This window comes from Prionailurus bengalensis, chromosome B1 (assembly GCF_016509475.1).
Source record: "Prionailurus bengalensis isolate Pbe53 chromosome B1, Fcat_Pben_1.1_paternal_pri, whole genome shotgun sequence".
In the NCBI taxonomy this organism is placed as follows: domain Eukaryota; kingdom Metazoa; phylum Chordata; class Mammalia; order Carnivora; family Felidae; genus Prionailurus; species Prionailurus bengalensis.
This window is the reverse complement of record NC_057344.1, coordinates 111,813,143-111,836,577: the sequence shown is the minus strand read 5'-3', so window position 1 is coordinate 111,836,577 and position 23,435 is coordinate 111,813,143. Positions and strand designations below refer to the sequence as shown.

At 37.2% G+C, this 23,435-nt stretch overlaps 1 protein-coding gene across 1 annotated transcript in view; it reads left to right on the top strand.

The window, feature by feature from the left end:
* Positions 1–14,302, top strand: part of FAM241A (family with sequence similarity 241 member A) — a 42,079-nt gene extending 27,777 nt beyond the window's left edge. Inside the window, exon 2 of the mRNA XM_043570351.1 lies at positions 11,746–14,302. Coding sequence (XP_043426286.1) covers positions 11,746–11,991 — 246 coding nt within the window. The 3' untranslated portion in view covers positions 11,992–14,302. The remainder of the gene's footprint in view (positions 1–11,745) is intronic.
* The last annotated feature ends 9,133 nt before the right edge of the window (positions 14,303–23,435 follow it).

Here is a 23,435-nt window from a genome sequence, read left to right as displayed (position 1 = left end):
ACCAATAGCTGGGTTGAGGATGGTGAACTTACAAAGGAGACTGAGAAGGTATAGCCAGAGGGATAAAAGTAGAACCAGGAAAATGTGATGTCCTAAAATGGAAAAGAAGAGAAAAAAGGGTCATTGTGAAGTCTACTTAGGAGTGGAATAAATGAGAGCTGAAAAATGTCTAATTTATTGGTAAGAGTTTATTGGCAACCTTTTCAAGAGCTGTTTTGGTGGTGTAATGGGGACAGAAGCCAGATTGGAATAGGTTGAGATGTGAATAGATGGAGTAATTCTCCAGGGATCTCTTGTACTAAGAGCTTTTGTTTAGGATTGTTTTTTCAAGGATAGTTGTTGTTAAGTAAATAGACTTGGAAGATAGGGTTACTGTCTCCTTCTGGAACAGAAAGCAAATTTGTTTGCTGTCCAGTATAATAAAGATAATATCTCCCTCTGGGACAAAGGCCAGACAGGTTTGCCTATAGCCCAAAATAAAAGATTAGAATTCTCAAAGTTCAGAGTTCCTCAGCTGTGATACAAACCCATTGCCTGCAGCATCTACCTGTGCCCCTCTGTATCACCCTATGGGACTTAGGAGGAAAGGGGAACCAGCATCAACATGAAACTCATGCTGCTTCCTGTGGCCTGAAAAATAAAGTCCTTGTCTCTAACCTAAGAGTCTTATGTCTTCTACCAGCATCCATGAAACTGTGATAGGTTAATGTGTTAACCTGTAGGCAGGATAAAATGTCAGTCTCTTATAGTTCTTGACAACCATGAAAAAATGGGAATAAGCCAAGTGAATTGTTTCAAATAGTTGGGCTATGAAAGAGACAGGCAAAACTAATAGGGGATGTGGCACGGAGGGAGTCTTTTATTAAGGGGTTAAGATCTAAGCATGTACAAATAGTAATGAGGAGCCCTTGAAAGGGAGAGATTGAATATATATGAGATAAAGGATAATGGAAGAGGGATAATCTAGGCTAGGAAAAGATCCTCCACATAGGTAAGAGGAATTAGACATAGAAAAAGGAACACTTCCTCATTTCTTTATGAGTAACAAAAGAGAATGGAGAAAGAGGGACATAAACTGAAGTGGCTGTTACATTTAGTATCACAAAGTTAAGGAAGCTCTTTTCTGACTACTTCTCTTTTCCCTGAGAAGTAGGTAGTCAGATAAAATGCTAGAGGAGGGGAATAGAAAAAGAGAGGAGCAGGAGATTTGAAAGAAAGAGGAGGTTTGAAATAGTCTATGGGGAGAGCAGAAAAAAATGAGCTGAGCAGAGAAATGAAGTAGGAGTTCAGGGTATTTTAAGATCTTATTAGGGGCTAATGGCTATAAACTAGTGGTACCAGTACCCAATAGTATGACTTTCTCTAGCATCCTTAGGTACAGGCAGAGAAAATAGTTAGGCTCCTCTAAAATTAAGGTTTTACCCAATGAGACAATGAAGTTTAAAATGTTATTGAAATTCTGGGCCATAGCACTCAAGCTGAATGAGGATAGAGAAGAAAGGAACAGGCTTAGCTAGTGGATTGAGAGAATTTGTACATCAGTGGACTACAAGCCCAGTGTAGTTGGAAAGAGTCATTAGGAGTAGTTGAATAAACAAGTTGAAAGGGGAAGAAGTTGCAGCAAGAAGATTTAGGAGTTGTATTCATTCATTCACTAGTTCTTTCATCCATTCAATAAACCTCAATTCACATAACAGTATGTGCTATCTAAAAATTATTTTCCTCTTGCTTGGTATGCCTCTTGAGATGTGTAAATTTACCTGCCTAGGTATGATTTCCTTGGGTTTACATTATTGAGACTGATCCTTCTTGACAGCTAGGGAAGGCCAACCAAAAGTAGCAAGGAGAAATCAGCATTTTAGTTTTTATACTGTGTTCTCTGAATGCAGTAAATAACCATTTATCCACTTGTTCTTATGGTAGTTGTTAAAAACAACACTTAGAAAGTTATATCTAAAAATTTCTACTTGGATAACCACCATTAATTGCTGTTTTTAACATTATTAATACATTTGTCATGTTAGTTGTTGCTAGTAACAGTAAATCCAAGTTTAATGAGGAAATGGCTGAGTACTATAAAAAAGAATACAAGCTTTAGAAGTAACTATCAATACTTACTGTAAAAAAAATGGATATTAAGTGCCATAATGAATGTAAAGTGCTTAACACAAAATTTAGCATATAGTACACATTCAATTAATAGTGTCTATTATTTTTATCATGGTCATCATCATTATCATCATCATCTATGTTCAAAATTCTTGATTCCAACTGAAAAAATTTCAACTTCTACTGGATTTTGCAAAATAGGAATTTTTTGGCTCATGTAATTAAAAAGACCAAAGGTAGATGCACTAGCTGTATTCAAGTATTGACACTATATCGACAATATCATTTCCTGGCTTTATATTGGCTTCATTTATAGCAAGTTTTCCCCTCATGAGAATAAGATGCCCTATATCTTATCAGCTAACCAATAGCGGTGAAAGAAAAAGTGTCTCTTTTTTAATAGTTGCAGTAATGGGGTGCCTGGGTGGCTCAGTTGCTTGATTATCCTACTTCAGCTCAGGTCATGATCTCACAGCTCGTGAGTTCGAGCCCCACGTCAGGCTCTGTGCTGACAGCTCAGAGCCTGGAGCCTGCTTCGGATTCTGTGTCTCCCGCTCTCTCTCTCTCTCCCCTCCTCTGCTCATGCACTCTGTGTGTGTGTGTGTCAAAAATAAATAAACATTAAAAAAATAGTTGCAGCAAAAGTCTTAGAGTTGTTCCATTGGCCTATCATTGATTACATGTTTATCATATGTCCAAGGAAATGGAATATTCTGATTGGCCTGCCTAGACCTGGGGAATGGGGACATCTTCAACCAAACACAGGGACTAAGAGTAGATTGGGGATGGTTTTGCCATAGTTAAGTCAAGGTACTGCTACCAGAAAAAAGATGTAATAAATACCAAACAGGCAAAATAGCAGATTTCCAATCCTGCACATGTAATCCTGTGCAGTAATACAAATGTAATACTTCAAACAGGAAAAGAGTTGAAAGTGAATTTTAAATTGTCACCCACTCAGCAAAAGCCTGTTTATAGAATGTAGCCCGTGTGCTTCTTAAAGTGAATAAACCGAGGTCCTGCCATACTAATATGCACAGATTGTTCCATAGGTAAGGATGTCCATAGAAAACATCCCACCTCAACTTCTATATAATTAAATTGTCAAAACATTTGAAGAAAAATACAACTGAATTTAATTATCATGAGAAAGATGATCACTAAGCTGTTAATTATCTCCAGCAACATGGTACAATAGAAAGAGAAGTAAACATCATAAAATATAAATCTACCAAAAATATAATAATAATAATAAATTTACCGCATATTGAATGATTAGTGTGTGTATTCTAAAAGCTTTTTATCCATTTCTTCATTTTATTACCGATTCTATAAGGTAAGTATTATGTTCCTTTTATACATGGGGAAACTGAGGGTCAGTGATTAAATAATTTGCCTTGAATGTGTGCAGAGCGACATATGAGTCTGTTCTATTTGCTTCCAAAGCCTGTATTATTGTTAGTAGCCTGATGACTTAACCTCATATTCCTTCTTTCTAAAGTAGGGGATTTCGATTTATTTATCTTTAAGGATACTTACCTCTTAAAACTCCCATGATTTGGGGCACCTAGGTGGCTCAGTTGGTTGAGTGACCGACTGTTGCTTTCAGCTCAGGTCATGAACTTAGAGTTCGTGGGTTCGAGCCCTGTGTGGGGCTCTGCACTGCCAGGGCAGGGCCTGCTTGGAATTATTTCTCCCTCTCACTCTGCCCCTCCCCAGCTCATGCTTCCTCTCTCCCTCTCAAAATAAATAAATTAACTTAAAAATATCCTATGATTATGTAAAGGTTCATCTTTAATTTCCCATCATTAATTTTGTGTATCTTTTAAGAAGGTCTTGAAACAATTTTATCACCTCATTATTTTTTTTAAGTTTATTTATTTTTGAGAGAGAGAGCACGCGCGCACTCAAAAAAGCAGGGAGGGATAGAGAGAAGGAGAGACAGAATCCCAAGCAGGCTGCGCACCGTCAGCGCAGAGCCTGTTGTGGGGCTCAAAGCCACGAACCGTGAGATCATGACCTGAGCCAAGATCAAGAGTTGGACACTTAACCAGGTACGCCACTGAGGTGCCCCAACCTTTTTATTTTAATGTAAATCTTAAATCATAAAAAATAATGACTATTTTGGTAAAAAAAAAAAAAAAAAACACTTCAGTGTGCATGCATATCATAGTACTATTGTACAATCATGAAGGAAACTGTGCTTTTGCCAAATCTTTCATCAGGACCTCACATACAAAGAAAAAAATTTGCCAAATACACAAAGTGACTAATGTTAGAAGAGAGGGAAAAGCACCACCTGAATTTCTGCACTGGTGTACCATTTTATGTATGGAGTGTTTTGTTTGGTTGATTTTTGGGTTTTGTTGTTGCTGTTGTTGCCTTAGTGCAGTTCTGCCAAGTATATCTCTGCATTCTTGCTTGGACTCTTTTTCCACATTTGTTTTTTTGCTTGTTTTCTTTAGCCAAGACAGCAGAAGAGATGATTTATTGTACATGTGTTACATTCAGCCACAAATGAAAACAGAATTAGTCCCGAAAGTCACAGACAGGTCCAGGGCAAAGAACAAAAACGGACTGTTTTGATATGAGCGAGGCAAGTCTCTCTAAGGTGGTCATTACAATCAATGGCATGCATGGTCTAGATCCATTGAATCAAGCTCTAGAAAGTAGGCATGTAGTCCAACAATTGGTTCCAAGGTCTCTGGCCTCTAGCTTTCCTTATTTCTGCTCCTGTGACTCCGTGGGACCACAGGATAGTGGTTTACTTGGACCTCTGCCTCATCTTTCTCCTTTTACGCTTCAGCCTGTGCATTCGCTTCTTCCTCCACTTGGCTCTCACAGCATGGAGGTTTCCGAGAAGATCGTGCTAAGGCCGAGAGATTTGTTTCCACCTTTGAGTCTGAATTCTAGTCAATACTGAAAAAGCCATGAAAAATCCACTTAGCTGTTGCAAATAGCTTTGTCTTGTTTAAATTTTTATGTAAGATAAAAATAAAAATTTGAGTAATTTTTTTGCTTGGTAAACTCACTGTAAACTGTGAGAAAAGATGTAAAGCAAAAAGAGATGCTGGTGTTCCTTTCAGTTTGTTAAATGTGCTCACTCATTCTGTGAAAAATGAAAACGTGTTACATGGTTTTTCTTTTTTCAGACTTCAAATATCTAAAATTTCTCTGCCAAATAAGCAGCATTAGACAGATGCTAGCTATCAATAATATAATAATAACTAGAAGGAGTGTAGTATAGGGATTCATGGTGAGGGAGTATAGTATAGTTAATAATTAATTACTCTTAATGGAGTTAAGAGTGTCTGGATTCATATCACAGCTCCTTCATTCACTAAGAATAAGTCAATGACCAGACATTTAATACCTGTGAAATTTAGTTTCCTTATCTGCAAATGAGGGAAAATAATAACGCCTCCACAGTTTGTAGAAAGATCAAACAAGATAATGCTTGTAAAGCACAGTGCCTGGCACATAGTAGGCACTTAGTGTGAGTTTTCTATACCATTAATAATACTGCCACTACTACTATTACTCTGAAAATTATAAGCATGTGAGAGGGAGTCAAGGACTCAAGAACTCATCTGTTTATATTACTCTCTACTATTAAAATACAATGGTTTGGCTAGCAGCTACTATATCTTGTAATCTAGTCTAGAATTTATTTATAAATATTTGAACAAATTCACAACTGTACTCATGGAGGAATAAAATATTTGATGTTACATGTAAGTTTTGTTTATTTTGTGTGGGTATTTCCTAATATTTTGTTATTATAAAATATTTCTGTGGTTAATTCAACAAATATTTATTATTAATAGGCCAGTCACAATACAATATACTAAATACTAATGTAAAAATTTATAAGACATGGCCTTTCCCTTCCTATCAAAGCTAGTGACAGGAAATAGATATACAAAGAAATAATTTTATAATAAAATATTGTGGTAGGCAGAATAATGCCTCCCCAAAGATGTCCATATCTTAATCCTTAGAATTTGTGAATATGATAACTCACATGGCAAAAGAGATTTTGCAGGTGTGATTAAATTTAAGGATCTTGAGATGGGGAGATTATTCTGGATTGTCCCATTGGGCTCGACCTGATCACATGGGTCCTTAAAAGCAGAGAACCTTTCCCTACTGAGATCAGAGAGAAAAGTTAACTACAGAAGAATGGTCAGAAAAACTGCAACATTGCTGGTTTTGAAGATGCAGGAAGGGGGTCGAAGCCAAGGAATATGGATAGCCTTTAGGAGCTGGTAAAGGTAGGCAACTAGATTCTCTCCTAGAACCTCTAGAAAGAAATGCAGTCCTGCTGAGATTAAACTACAGAACTATAAGTTGATAAATTTTTGTTGTGTTAAGCCACTAAGTTTATAGCAATTTCTTTTATATATATATTTCTTTATATATACTTATTTATTGATTATTTATTTATTTATTTATTTCATATATATATTTCTTTTATATTTATTTTTTTATTTTTTGTTTATTTTCTGTGAGACAGAGCACAAGCAGGGGAGGGGCAGATAGAGAAGGAGGCACAGAATCTGAAGCAGGGCAGGCTCCAAGCTCCAAGCAAGTGTTCAGCACAGAGCCCGATGTGGGGCTAGAATCCACGAACCATGAGATCATGACCTGAGCTGTCACTTAGCCGACTGAGCCAGCCAGGCGCCCCTACAGTAATTTCTTATAGCAGCAATAGAAAACTAATACAAACACAATAAATTGTCTTTATTTAAGGATCATATGTGAACAAATAGAAAATAGAATCATTTTCCAAATTTGTGTCAGGAGAGCTAAGGAGATATTTCCAAGAATACCTACAAAAGTCATGTTCCAAAGTGGATCACATGTGCTTTCCAAAGCCAGCTTATGGTAGAGGGAAGTTTATTACTCTTAGACTTATTATTGCTGGAGCTGTAGGTGGGGTATGCCTCACCTGAGGAATACGGGCTGGAATAAGGTTCCAGGCTGGAATAAGAAGAAAGAGGATGCTTAATAATATTCAAAACAGAAATACTAACCCCATTAAAATCTATACATTGCTTTGAAATTAATATAATAAAAATAATTTGGAAAATAAAGATCATCTTTTATTTGTCAAGAAGTGAGAAAGGTAGAAAATCTATCAAGATACTGCTCTAATGCTTGCCAGACACATGATCAATTTTCTCCATTTATTCAACAAATATGTATTGAGCTCCTTCTATGTGCTGCTATTCCCAAGACAGCCCCTGCTGTATACTAATATTAGAGGATATCTATCAATGGCCAGCAAAAAACAGATATTGTCCCTATCCTCATGCACAGTGATAGAGACATTCATCAAATAATCACACACACACATTTACACTGATTCAGAATACATTGAAGGAACATTATATAGTGCTATGAGACTGAGTTGAAGCTTAAGCTGAGACTGAATGAAGAGCAGGCATTAACTGAGCAAAGAAGGGAGGGAAGAGTGTGGTAGGCAGAGAAAACAGCAAGTACAAATACGTGGCAGGCAAAAGCACAGCCTGTTTAGGGGCGCCTAGGTAGCTCAGTTGATGAAGCGTCTGACTTCGGCTCAGGTCATGATCTCATAGTTCATGGGTTCAAGCCCCACATCGGGCTCTGTACTGACAGCTCAGAGCCTGGAGCCTGCTTCAGATTCTGTGTCTCCCTCTCTCTCTGCCCCTCCCCTGCTCACACTCTATCTCTCTCTCAAAAAATAAATAAACATTAAAAAAAAAAAAAAAGCATAGCCTGTTCAAGAAGTTAAAGACCCATGTGGCTGAAACAGAGAAAGACAAAAGGAGGCTGATGACAGGACGAGGCCAGAGACCCAGAGAGAAGCCAGACTAAGCAGGGCCTCATAGATCATGTTAAAAAGTTTGGTCTTTATCCTGGGGGGGGGGGGGGGGTTGGTGATTGCATTTGCGATTTAAAAGGATCACTTTGGCTGTGGTGTGGTAAATAGCTTATAGGGGAGCTAAAGAATATGTGCAAAAGCAGTTAGGAAACTTGGAATAGTCAAGGCAAGAGATCTTAGTAGATTATTTTGGGATTACAGCAGCAGATGGAATAGCAATATATACAATAAGGAAGTATTTAGAAGGTGAAATAAAAAGGGTATATGTTGATGAGCTTGCTGTAGGGGGGAGGACAAGGGAGGAGTCATGAATGCCTCAGGTTTCTCACAAATCATCCAGACAGTGTAAGTTCTATTGTAAATAAGAATTTGTAAAAATTACTGAATTGAATTTACTTTTGATATCTGTATGAAACAGACCAGAAAAAGCAAAATTCTGTTCCTTGTTGTGGTAGTTTTGTAACCTTACATGTATTTCATTTTATCTACCATATCCACTACTCAAATCATAATATATTTCTTTCTTCATACAATTTTCCTAATTTTAATGTATCGTAGTAATTCTATGTAACTAACCCAACTTACCAGTTTTGTAAACTTAAAAAAAATCATTAAATCTGCTAATTGATGGAAAGAAGGGAGAGATCAAACTAATCAATTATAACCATGCAGGTCTTTATCTCAACTACTGAATCTACAGTGGAGTACTGATGGCAACTACTACTTGACCTCAGGAACCAACTGTTAAATTCTCAGGAACGTTGTAAGCTAGCTGTTAAGGAGCTTGAAAGTGAGCGCAGCAGGAGCACTAGCTACAGAAACTGGAAAACACTACAAAACTGGCAAACAGTTCAAATTAGAAATCCACCTACCCCAACTCCCACCCCCCACAAAGCCTTATGAAACACTTACCAGCACACCAATGTTTGTACCTCTTAGAATTGTGGTATTTGAGATGGGTATTCTGGATATAGAAAATACTGTGATGAGATTGACTATAATCTCACGGATTTAAAAATGCTGCAGGAGGAGGGCGCCTGGGTGGCTTAGTGGTTGAGCATCCGACGTTGGCTCAGGTCATTGAGCCTGGAGCCTGCTTCAGATTCTGTGTCTCCCTCTCTCTCTGCCCCTCCCCGACTCACACTCTATCTCTCTCTCAAAAAATAAATAAACATTAAAAAAAAAAAAAAAAGCATAGCCTGTTTGAACTCACAGCTAGTGAGTTCAAGCCCCGCGTCGGGCTCTGTGCTGACAGCTCAGCCTGGAACCTGCTTCGGATTCTGCATCTCCCTCTCTCTCTGCCCCGACCCACTCACATTCTGTCTTTGTCTCTCTCTCTGTCTCTCTCTCTCTCTCAAAAATAAATAAGCATTTAAAAAATAAAAATAAAAATGCTGGGTGTCTGGGTGGCTAAGTCAGTTAAGCCTCTGACTCTTGATTTCAGCTCAGGATCTTGCAGTCGGTCGGTTGGTCATAAGATCGGGCCTGGATCGGGCTCCACTGGGTGTCGGCCCGCTTAAGATTCTCTCTTTCCCTCTCCCTCTGTCTTTCCCGTGAGACTGCATGCATACTCTCTCAAAAAAACAAATAAATAAAATATGCTGCCTATTTTCCACATTCTTAAATGTTTTTCCTTTAGGATTGTTTGAAACCCATCTAATTCATTGCTGAATATCTTGGATGTTTCCACAGAACTTCATTTGTGAAGATATGCCACTTTAAGCATTCGTCTAATTTTTATTTTTTTCTCTCCTTTAGATTGCCCAGATTAAGAAGTGCTGCAGTAAAGTGGCAAAATTTTACTAATTATTGAATCTGGCTCTAGGTGTATAGGAGATCAGAGTACCATTTTTCTCTAATTTTGTGTGTGCTTGAAGTTTTTCATATTAAAATCAGAAGCAGGCTGCAGCAGCCACATCTCGCCCAACCCAGTCCTTACTGGATCTTTCACTTCCTGTCTCAATCCCAACAGGTATTCTCAGGATCTGAGCTGATGTGATCCATTGCTGCCTCTCCATCTGGCCTCTAGGAGTTAACTAATTCCTTATTTTGATTTAAGTCTTGCAACACCTACTTCTTCCCCGAAAAACCCACAAGCAGTCTGTAGAAAAATTTAAAGTAAATCTTCAGAAAGAACCATACCAGATTAGGGTAATTTCTTTGTACTACAACCACAAAAATACTGAAAAAAAAAAAAAGTCTTAAAAATCTTCAGTAACCACAGAAAACCCCAAAGTACAACGAGTGCACAGATTAAAAGAAATTGGAAAAAGTAAAAAAGAAAACAAAAAACTTTAATAGAAAGTGAAAAAGAGGCCAGAAATGCTATCAACAATGCAAGACACTAGAGGAGTAGAGAGAAGTGGGGGACCAGAAAAATTATAAACTAAATCAAGTAGTCTTCAAGTTCTGTCCTAAAGAAAAGAAGGGCTTGATCTCAGGCAAGAGTGAGACTTTTTTTTTCTTTTATAATATAGTATATTATTTATGGAACACAAAACAATATGAGAAGCTGAGAAACATAAAATTCACCTAGTCACAGCACATCAGTGACATTTTCTTGGGAGTTGGCTTCCAGGTGGACTTTCGGACTTCTTGTACAAATGTATTCCAATTTGAAAACTTTGTCTCTTCTGATGGGATTAATAAGAGGCACTTAGGATGTTCGTAGAATTTGGACAAGAGAGTATGCAAGGCCCTACACTGAGGTCTCCTTAGCTAGGGCTAAGAATGAAAGATCACAGCAGTAATGGCTGAGGATTGCTCAATGGTAGCAATAACACTTGCTCAAGTCGGGGTGGCTGGGTGGCGCAGTCGGTTAAGCGTCCGACTTCAGCCAGGTCACTATCTCGCGGTCCGGGAGTTCGAGCCCCGCGTCGGGCTCTGGGCTGATGGCTCAGAGCCTGGAGCCTGTTTCTGATTCTGTGTCTCCCTCTCTCTCTGCCCCTCCCCCGTTCATGCTCTGTCTCTCTCTGTCCCAAAAATAAATAAACGTTGAAAAAAAAAAAATTAAAAAAAAAAAAAGACTTGCTCAAGTCAGCTGAGTCTAGGTTCCTTAAAGTCTTAGTGTCAAGGGAATGGATTAAACAGCTTACTTACACAAGACAGAGCAATCTGAGGCCCTGCCTCAAAACAGGAGATTGGTAGAAAGGTTATTTTGAAATCATGGTAAATGATAAAGGCAGTACAAACATGATTCCTCATTTAGGGACCTGTCTTTTATGATCCCAAGAAACTAGAAAATGAAGGGAAATGAATCAGCTCCTCCTTAATCTTATAAATCAGTGTTCTGGTAGTTGAGGGTCCAATGTTAATTCTACAGAAATCAATAAATTAGTGCTTTCCATATTCTTGAGAGTGGGCACACTCATAGTTGTTTTATATGTCAATGAAAAGGAAGACTCCCAAATATTTATTGAGTGATTATCAGAAGAATGCCCAGTACTTTGGGAGAATGATTATTATTGGGAGTCACTATTCTTAAGGACCTTCATTATTCTTAAGGACCTTCCCATGGGGGAGCCTGGGTGTCTCAGTCAATTGAGCATCTGATTCTTGATTTTGGCTCAGGTCATGGATCCCAAGGTCATGGGATCAAGCCCCAGATCAGCATCTGTGCTGAGCATGGAACCTGCTAAAGATTCTTTCTCTTTCTCTGCCCCTCTCCCCCACTCACTTATACTCTATCTCTAAAAAAAAATTTTTTTTTTAAAAGGAACCTCATCTATTTCTCATTTTATGTTTTGTGGTTTTTTGTTTTTGTTTTAAAGGATATTGAAGAATCACAAAACCACACTGGCGAGCCTGTTGGAGATGACTACAAAAAGATGGGAACACTTTTTGGTGAACTGAACAAAAACCTCATCAACATGGGCTTCACAAGGATGTATTTTGGAGAACGAATTGTGGAACCAGTAATAGTTATTTTCTTTTGGGTTATGCTGTGGTTCCTTGGTCTACAGGCCCTTGGACTAGTTGCTGTTCTTTGCCTTGTCATTATTTATGTGCAACAGTAAAAAATGGCTAAATAAGCCATTGTTTGACATTTGGTAGCCAGATATGTAATTGGTGAAGTTCTATATTTCACTACATGAAAGCCGAAAAATTTGCCTTGTTTCAAATTATGTGCTGTTTTGTAATTAAATTTGTAAGTGGATGTTGTTTAAAATTAAACTCAACTCTTAATTATAACAGGGTTGAACATACATTTTGTAGCTTATTCAAAAGTCTTGTTTTACTACTGTGATCTGTGCCCACTTTTAAATACCCCTCCCTATTCCCATGCCAAGTCTTAACACCACCAAAAAGTGGGCAGGAAAAATAACTGGATATGGGATTCAAATCGGGCAATAGAGGTGTTGCAAAGAATTCCAACAAAACATTTTAGAATAAACAGGATGAAACAAGGATATTTAAAATGTTTTAATGGTAGATTTTCCCCACCCATACCCACCAAATAACCCCATGTTATTTGGGAAATAATTTGGATATCTATGGTTCCTGCTCAGATCAAATCAATATAAATGGTAATTACATATACACTACCTTAAAATTGTGATAAAAATCAGTAAAGCTAGCACATTTTCTAAAGATTGAAAAGAATATATTTATTATGGCTGGTGAAACTTCCCAAGTCCAATGTAACTTTTTTATAATGTAACGCTTGGGTCTGGAATCACTTCAGTATATCATTTGAAGTTTTAGACACTTTTGGTGCTAATTACCTTTTGTGAATTTTTTAACTCTCATAAGACATGTCTATTGCTGGCTGTACCCCGTGGTAATGCTGTATTTTCTTGTATCTAACAAGTTGCATATTTTTTTCCTAGAGAGACATTTTCCATGTATTTTTTTCCAGAAATTTACATTTTGTAGTTCTTTTATAACAATTATTCTAAGATTTAAAAAATCTATTTCCTATTTTGGCATGGATTTTTCCCCCAAAATTGATTTATATTATGGCTGAAATTTTTTACTATGCCTTTAAGAAAACAAAAAAAAATCAGTTCATTTTCTTTGATATTTGTATTGGAAAGGTTCAGTATTACAGTACCAAACCAAATGCTTAAATTTGGAATTTAATAGTCAATTGTAATAATATTCCTCTAAGGCTAAAGCCAAGTCAGTAATCGGCCAGTCATGTTATTAGTGTGTCTTAATTCAGTGCTTTGGGATTTTGTATTGAAATAAGCATTTCTTTAAATACACTTTAAAAATAGAAAGTGGCTTAGTGATATTTTGGATTTTGTTAAAGAACCTAAAACCTGTACACTTTTGTCTCAAAGACGTTCTATATACATGAAGGAGGGGTACTAAAGATAATTATCTAAAAACTCAAATTAAGTAAGGGGAAAATGGGACAATGGGATATTTTTGTCTTTGGCAAGGCAGTAACTAAAGAGTATAAAGTGTTTAATATTCCACTTTGTAAAGTTTTTACCCAATCCTGTTTTAAAAATTTATTCTATAAGTTCTCAGCATCTTCCACGCTGAAGCAGAAAACTGATAAAAAAAAATGTTCAAGTTAGATTCTAAAATCAGATAATCCTGAACACAAATATACATCAGAGGGCACTAAAAAAATATTGTGTATTTGTATAAATACGGACCTTTAAAGTTTGACAAAAAAGGAAGACTTTGTATTATATCATTGTGTTTTTATTGGGTTTGAAATATTTTTATAGTAACCTTTATGAATTTAGCCTAAGTGCAAGTGATTTGAAAAGGTGTCTTCATTTGTGTACAGTAGAATTGTGAGGTTATTAAGAGACATCATGAGATTTTGTATATCTGAATTAAATATTAAAAAGTGCATTCTTTTCTAATGCTACCAAGAATTTTAATTTTCCTTTGGAATATAAAAAAAGATACAGTATGCATAATAATAGCTCTGGTTCCACCAGTGCTAATATTGAAAATATTTTAAAAGTAAGTTTAAATAGTAATTATTTAGTGTACTGCCAATACTATGTATCTATACACTGCTGTTAATAGAGTACATGTTAAATTACATAAACAAATGAGATATTTTGCTACTCTTCCTGCATTTTTGTATTGGTTAGAGCAGTATACCATCATATTGTTTGCTTTGTTAGGGAAAAAAACAGACTCTGCTTATTTGATGGAAATAATATATTTTCTTTTATGAAATATAATAGAATGTAGTTAATACTTATACCCTGAAATGAAAAGAAACTGGTCACTTCTTTGGTTCATGGTATAAGGAATTAGATGAAAAATGACTCTCAATCATTTCAATCTCAGATACAAGCCAATTTTAGAAACTGTTACTCCTTATGAATAAAGACACGGAAGTTACAATGCTAAGGTTATTAGATTATTCATGTGTGTGTAATTCATACCACAGTTCTCAATTCAAAGGGAAAGGTCGAGATCTACAAATAAACTGACTACACATGAATAGGTCAATTTTCCCTCAAGTAGAAACTCAGTATTTTGTAGAATTCAGTTCCCTCATATCTTAAGCTGTGATCCGCAAGGTAGTTTCCCGTTCCTGGCCACCAGCCAATCACACTTGGTCCAGTAGTGTGCTGGAGCCAGTTTGCACTGACTTGCAAGGGACAGTTGTGTACATCCCCCTAGTTTGCCTTCAGTAACATCAGTTGGTAGCTTGAAATTGTCTGTGAAGGGAGTATTCACATTTACACTATAAAAACTGGCAAACACAACAAATCAGGGCTCTTTTTTTTCCTGGCAAGCCAGTTATTAAACATATATCAGCATGCCACCTATTAGCCACTCTAGAGGTCACATCCCCGTTTTGACTTCTATGGATATAAAAGGAAGCATGTTGAGGCAAATCCCCATCAACCAATGTAAAACTGTATTTGGATCTTTTCCATGTGGGAATTATGAGTTATGGTTGTCTTCTGACCAACACATCTCTATGTGTTTTGATCAGAGAAAATCTCTCTGGGCTGTCGCTGAGCTGCACGTAACGTTAAAGGCTATCCAAATGATCAGGAAATAAACAGTTATAGAACTGATGGAAGGAAAATTACAGCATAAGGAAAGATTCATTGTGAAGTAGAAAGTTCAAAATAGTCAAAGCTAGATATTGAGCAGTCAAAGGCTATTTGGTTTGTAGATTATATTTAACAGTTATTTTACAAATGTTTACTGATTTTAGGTCATGTTAAATGTTTTTATTGTCAACCCATGTCTTCACAAGGTAAAAGAAGACAAACAATAGAAGACTTTCATACCTGTTAATATTTGTAGTACTAGACTTGGCCAAGGAGAATATAAGGAGAACACAGCCTGTTTTCTCATCACCTTACGCATTGCCTTGAACAATGTCACCACTCCCATGGCATCAGTTACCATTTCATACTAACAGCTCTCCATTCTGTATCTCCAGTTCAGAACACTGTACGAATATAAAATCCATACATTCAATTGCTTGCCCAACATTTGTACTTATTTATCCCTTAGTACCTCTGATTCACTGTATCCAAAAAAACAAAAAAAATAAAAAGGAACTCAGGATCCTTTTCCCAAACCTTTTTATCTTTCTGTGTTTCCAATCTCAGCAAGTGATAGTTGTCTCAGAAACTGCCCACATATAACCAGTCACCAAGCCCTGTCTATTTTATTTCCTAAAACAATGTCTTTAATCTTTACGCTTCTCTTGATTCCCAGTATCACTCACTTGGTTCATACCACCTTCATCTCCCTAGATGGCTATCTCAGAATCCTAGGTGGTCTCCCCTGCCTTCGTTTTCCACTCCACAGTCAGAATAATCTTTCTAAACCATAACTCTGATATCTTTGGCCTAAATCTTTTCAATGGCTTCCTGTCACCATTATGACAAAGTGCTTAATCTGTTTTATAAGGCTCCTCAAGAACTGGTTCTTGTATACTTCATCTCTCCATACTACTACCATCCCTTTCTAAGACTTAGCTTTAGGAATTAGTTTTTCTGTTCCTTGTGAGAGAAGTGCTTACTCACTTCCAGAACTCTGTACATGCTTTAGCTTCTTTATTTAATCCCTCCCCACCAAACTGACCAACACATCCACAGCTTTAAGACCTTTAGACACAATATCCCCCAGGAAAATTTCTCTGACTCTTAAATCCAGTTTTGATATTTCATGTGCTTTCTGAGAACCCTGTGCTTCCCTTATCAGCACTTGTCATGCTATATTATAACTATAATATAGCTATTATAATAGCTTATTTGTCAGCTTCTTCCTTTAGACAACAGACTTCACAAGGGTAGAGAACATGTCTAACTGGTTCATAAATTGCATTGTCAAACACAATGCCTGGCACATAATACATACTCAAAATATTTAGCAGATTAATAAACCACCTTCATTTATTCATGTACTCCCTATAGTGCATTAACAAAGATTTAGCACTGGTTGTACTTTAGAGTTCTTTAACTCCAAAAGTATGCTTATTGTGCATAAAGAAAGTGAATTGATGTATATGTTATCATTTATAAAGTTTGTTCACTTTTAATGGAAGAATATAGCTGTTATTTGCATATACAGTATTACTACTATTCACTTGCATATTTTTAGGAAACTGTGTGAATTTTCAGTGTTGTACTTGGTAAAATCACTATTTCTCCAGAAAGGATACTTTCGAATGCATATGGTCACTGATGCTACCTAAATTTCATATGTTCTAGTATTTTTTTTAATGTTTATTTATTTTTGAGACAGAGAGAGACAGAGCATGAATGGGGGAGGGTCAGAGAAAGAGGGAGACACAGAATCTGAAGCAGACTCCAGGCTCTGAGCTGTCAGCACAGAGCCTGACGCGGGGCTCGAACTCACTCGAACTCACGGACCGTGAGATCATGACCTGAGCCTAAGTCAGACGCTTAACTGACTGAGCCACGCAGGCGCCCCTGTTCTAGTATTTTTCAATAGACTTTTATCTACTAAATTTTAATTTAAAAAAAAAAACAACAACACAGAAGTTGTGAGGAGGAATTCTCAAGTATCTAAGCTTGGGTATTTTAGGCTACAGAATAAATTCACTACTAGAATGTTCTAGTCACCCAGATCATAAATGTTAAATAACATGTATATAAAGTAGTTTGTTATTTTTTCCAATAAATAATACTCTTTCACAACCTTACATTCTGAGACTCTCTTCTGACTCCCTCTGTCATGTTCTCTTTACCGGTTAATTGCTGCCACATCAAGTTTGGAAATTGCCAAAGCAACAACATACCTATGAGTGAATCATCTCTAATGCTGCAGCAGAAAGCTAAGGCCTGAAACATGTATGGCTTCCCAAGCAACAGAGTAGTAGGAAAACCTAGATTAAGATCAACTTCCGCATCCAAGCTGTACTTCTCCTTTGTTGCCATGACTATTGTGTAAGTTAGAATTATTGAATGAGCTCTGCAAGGGCCTGCTAAGATCCAGAACTTAGTCATACACATGCTTATTAAATTTGAGTTATCTTTTCAGCAGTTAAAGTTGTATCGTTTAGCCTTTCAGCAACTTAATTAGTTGGAAATTTCCTTGATAGCTTTCCAATCACCACAGAATACAATGAATTTTATCATAAGACCGTGGTCCTTTTTTCTTATTGGTTTACTGCTTTATTATAAGAGGCTAATTGAGGTATATTTTTTCATGTTTTTTTAACAGAAGAATGAAAATTCTATATAAAATATACTTATTTATACCATAGTTTTTTAAGACAAAAATCTTGAGTTATTTTTCAAGGGTAGGGGATGGGATATGTAAAACTTCTATCAATATCTGAGTACATATGCCATCTACTGAATGCCCTTCTCTGCTATGACTGCTTGTGTTGCAGAGTTTCTTAGTTTTACATATGTAATATCAAAAATATTTATGATTTCATTATTTAATGTATTTTCAGCTTTAACAGGCACATGGGTGTATACATAAATGCAACATACAAAGGCTAAGAAGAAATAATTACAAAAGGAAAATACACTGCTTAGATGTTGGTTTGGAAGGCTTAACTTAAATTGATCTTGCACAAAACTATGAAGGTGATTTTTCATATAAGGTGAAACATTTCTTCAAATAGTAATTAGATCAGTGGCTTTCAAAGGTTTTTAGTCTGGTTTGCCCTAAGTGAAATCTCACGTGAATAGCCAATATCTATAAATGATAAAAGCAGGGCTGCTATAATTGATTTTGCTGTAGGTCCAGTTCCCTGGGAAACAGACTCAGAAAAAATTAGCATGCAGGAAGTTGATTAGGGAGTGCTCTGGCATCAGCAACTGTGAAGGAAGAAAGGAAGCAGGATTGGACAAAGGGAGGTATGCAATACAGTCACAGCAAGGCCTCAGCCACTCTATAGGGTGCCCTCAAACGGAGAAGTCCCTAAAGCATTGACTTGTATTGGAAGCTCTTCAACCAAAAGCAATTCCCAGAGAGAGCTGACAGCTGGGGCTTGTCACCTGGCAGCTCTCCCAGCAGTTAGCAAAGTCCTTGGCTCTGAAGAGAGGATCTGAGCTGCCCAACACAGCATCCACTATAGACTCTTGTTTTCTCACCTTACTTGATACCTGAGTCACTTACAAAACCCCACTCTTCAGGGTACAGTATGAAGATGACTAATTTAAATCAGAAACTCACTGGTCAAGGTGGACTTTCAAAGGGTACAGCCTTTAGTCTGTTGTATTGCCTGCTTCCACTTTGAGATTCAGGTCTTCAATTATGATCAAGTTTTAGTTGACTAAACATTACCCCCAGGATTCAGCAAAGACTTGAAGCTACTAGGAACAGATGAACAAATGATTGACAGACAAGCCCATTAGTTAAAACTGGAAGTAGGAAATCCATGAGATTTAGTATATGTAAACTGTTTAGACCAACTATTGGTCTCTCAGATAGGGCCTCAAAAGACATCAGACATCAGGACAAACTATCATTAGGTTGTGTCTTGGGATCTGGGTATGTTCAAACCTAGATATAGGTCAGTCTGCTCTGTGCTTTCTGGTCCTTTTCCCAAGCTCCAAAGCAGTTTTAATTCTCAAATTTTGGAAACATGTTTAAAATAAGATTTTCAGTGGCGGAGCAGAACTCACTTGTAAAGAAACTGTATCTTGCCCCACCCCCAACACACTATTGCAACTGATTTATGACTTGGAGATTTGGCCCTAATCATGACTTTCTGGTTTAATTTTAGCACAAAAGTTCTCAGCAATAGGAATTGGTAATTGAGTAAGCACTTGAAAAAAGCTTTCTCTAGTCTTGGCCCAGAATATTTTGGGGGCCCCTAAACATAATTTTAGCTGCTATTTTTATCCCTGGAATCTTAGGAGGTGGCAAGATCAAGCAAGACAGTGGCTGCAAGCCAGTTACATACTGAAACTATAGTAGTGTTTAGGCATGGTTTCCCCCTTTGGTCGTATGAAAATATTAGAACAATACACGAACCAACTCTCAGATATAAAGATCCAAATTTAATACCTTATTCTGATATTTACTAACTACACAATTTGTAGAAGTCATACCCACATCTCTTTAAACTCCAAGATCCTCATCTATAAAATGGGGTAACTGTTATGGTTAAATAAATTATTGCATATCTTTTTGTTGTGCCTTATACAAAGCAAGCTTTCAGTGAATGATGGTAATTATTTTTAAATATAAACATTCACATATAAGAAAGGACATCGTTCACTATCCATGGAAAGCTCATACACTGAGAGCCATAAAAGGTCTGATCTATTTTATTGTTAGCAAAAGACTGATAAATACAAAGAAATTCCATGCTGTGATCCCAATTCCTCAGGACTGAAATCTTTCTGAATTCTCTTATTAATGTCAAATATTAGTGCTTCATGAATCAAAATGATCATAAAAATCAGGAACGAAGAACCTAAAGATTTGATGAACAGAAATGAAATAAATATGCTCTGTGCACCCACACCTTCTTTAATGAGATACTATGTTTTCTTTAAACATCTGCTTACTACAATACCATGCATTTTCTTTTTTTTTTAAATTTTTTTTAATGTTTATTTATTTTTGAGACAGAGAGAGACACAGCATGAACGGGGGAGGGGCAGAGAGAGAGGGAGACACAGAATCGGAAGCAAGCTCCAGGCTCCGAGCCATCAGCCCAGAGCCTGACGCGGGGCTCGAACTCGCGGACCGCGAGATCGTGACCTGAGCTGAAGTCGGACGCTCAACGGACTGAGCCACCCAGGCGCCCCAATACCATGCATTTTCTGTTGCTCCTTTGCCTTAGTAAAATTAGGTGTAGAATTACACTCACCAATGAATATACAATTCTGCCATAGATTTGAACAATTCACAAAATGAAAACAATTCCAAAAATACTTTTCTGTTTTACTCCATTACATAGGCCAAGAGTATTATGCTGTGTTTATAGAATCACAAACATTATCTTCCTTTGCTTTCAAAGTGAAATTTCAAACTAATCTATGGTCTGTATGTCACGTTTTTAGTATGCACTAAAAACGTTTCATCAAGGTAAATATAATTGTATATTAGTACTTTCACATACCAAATCCTGTACCTAGCAATATGGATACATTGTGCACAGCTAGATAGTACAAGCCAATAAAGACTATTAATATGTTGTGTTTACAAGAGTGTTAATATGTTCGTAAAGTCCTGCCTTTTAGTCTGTGAAAATATGCTAACAGCATATCATAATCTTAGTTACTCTTTATTTTAGCAAATCTTCGATTACATTGTTCCATCCTGGGTTCCTCTTTCATATCCTTTTCTTTCAAGTAATTCTCCCTACCTGAAAAGTGGAAGTTCTTCCAATCAAATGTTTACAAATATGAATGTTTTATAATAAGCTATGGCATATCTTTAGTGCCATCTCCTAATGCATTTCAAAACTGGTTCTCCCACATTTTCCTTAACTGTCAATTTATGCTTTCAGATATTTTTATAAGATGCTTAGATAGAGCTGATGTTGGCCAAATACAGTTCTTCTCAGGCATTTCTCCCTTTTTCAAGTTATAAGAAACATTTCTTGGGAGCTCCATGCCTGGCTACCTGATGGTCACAATTGCCTCCCTCTGTGATGGAAATCTGTGCTTTACCATATCACTGACACCCAAGTGGATGGCATAGGCTTTTTTCTGCTAACTTGGTTTGCAAAGGCCCTAGACTGACAAAGAAGACATTATTTTTGCAATGCAGAAAGATTTAGAGACAAAAAGCCCTGAACTTTAATACTCGTTTTAAATGACAAGCACGTCAATGGTACCATTTACTAGCACTAGGTGTTACTGTTTCATCTCTGCCACATCAAAGAAGACAAACTGCTACTAAAACTACCTCTGCCAGGTGAGTCCCTCCCCTTCATCGATGACTGCCAGAAATGTTCATACCGGGAAAAATAGTAATGCTGAATCCTGAAAGTATATCCATATTTGATGTTTTGTGTCTCCATTGACATCTAATTAAAGAGCAAGAATGGTACCCCAACTGCCTCCCTCTTCTATTTTTCCTAATTTACTGCACTTCCAGGCCTATGTAGCACTTTCTTCCTAGACGAGCCATGTTGTTCAATGCAGTAAATCTAATCTTCAGAGGAGGCCTAGAGAATGAACAATTATTTTTTGAGTAGATTTGGCACATATAATCATAGCAAGACTGAAATAAAACTTGCTGTGAGACACCATCTGTTGCCAACTTTTTTCTTTAAATACAGAACAAGGGATATCGGTATGAACTCATGCTCAGTTTAATATAGATGCAGATAAACAATATGGAAATAAGTAGAGATATGTGTGTATGGCATCTGTATTGAAGGAGTTCATGACATGCCACCCCAAAATATGCTGCTTTGGTACATTGATTACTTTGAGCTGAAGGCACTTGAAAATCAGCAAATGCAGGGAGGGGCTTTTTCTGTGCTTCCCTTATCTGCCTAAAGACAGATCCTCCAAAAGAAACTCAATTGTCAAAACCTGCCTGGGAGTTTCACCAACCAGGGACCATTGACTCATCACAAAACAGGAGACTAGAAGTCAACACCACACCCAAACTTTGTCACAAACCATCATACCTCCAATCTATTCTTCTAAGAGCCCATTCATCTCCCCTAAAGATCATGAACTGTCCCCTAAATTGCCTACATCCCCACTCCCCTTCCTCTATTAAGATAATACGTAAGTTCTAGGGGCGCCTGAGTCCCTCAATCGGTTAGGCGTCTGACTTCGGCTCAGGTCATGGTATCAGGGTTCTGAGTTTGAACCCTGTGTCAGGCTCTGTGCTAACAGCTCAGAGCCTGGAGCCCGCTTCAGGTTCTTTGTCTCCCTCTGTCTGCCCCTCCTCTGCTTGCACTCTGTCTCTCGCACTGTCTCAAAAATAAATAAACATTTTTTAAAAATTTAAAAATAAAGATAATACATAAGTTCTCAAATCTCATTGATTTTGAGGGGTATTCACATTTTTCCCCCTGTGATACTTCCATGCAGGTAGTAACAATTAATAAATTTGTACACCTTTTCTCCTGTTGGTTTGCCTGTTGTCAGTTTATTTCATAGACCCAGCTAATCAAACCTAGGAGGGTAGTCTTTCTCCTTATAATATTGACTCGTATTTCTAAGTTGAGAGAACTTAGAAATAACAACACCCCAGTAGTAACCGGCACACAAGGCCTTTGTGTCTAATACTATTCTCTAATAAATGGAACCCAGGGTTCCTGGAGAAATGGCCAATTCTAGGACTGGGCAGGATATATACAAGATGAGCCTGAGTTAGTGCCAGGAAGTAAGGAAGTGCTAAAATCACACACACACACACACACACACGGTATAAGAACCAATTGAAAGAATTCCCAATGACCGAAGCTAGAACAATTTGACCAAGAAAATACATAAAGTATTGGATTACAACCCAAAGTATAAAATAAATATCCATGAGTTCATCCTGATATAAATAAATGATTACAGAAGTAAATTAATGGGGAAAAGTAGACAAATTTCCTGTACAGGAAAAATTCCAAATAATTTATGTAGACACTGCTCCTTCAAGAACATGGAGCATCATTCCCCACCCCGCAAATGCAAGCTTTTACTTCCCAAAGAGCACAGTATGGAAGGGAGTAGGGGAAGTAACTTTATGTAGAAGAAGCCTGACAAACACTACCTCAGCCAGGTCATCAAGCTTAATATCACCAGTGATAAGTCATGCTGACAGCATATGACCTTGGTAGGATTTGATGAGAATGTTATTGTACATGTGTAGTCTTCCTCTCAAGAAACCATAACTCCAGGCTGATTCTGAGAAAAACATATGACAAACCTAAATTGAGGATCATCCTACAAAGTGTCTCACTGGTATTCCTCAAAACTGTCAAGGTCATCAAAAACAAGGAAAGTCTGAAACACTGTCCTAGACAAGTGGAGGCTAAGGATGCGTGATGATTAAATGTAATGTGGTATCCTGGAAAGGATTCTGGAACAGAAAAAAAGACATTAGGACTCAGGAATTCTGA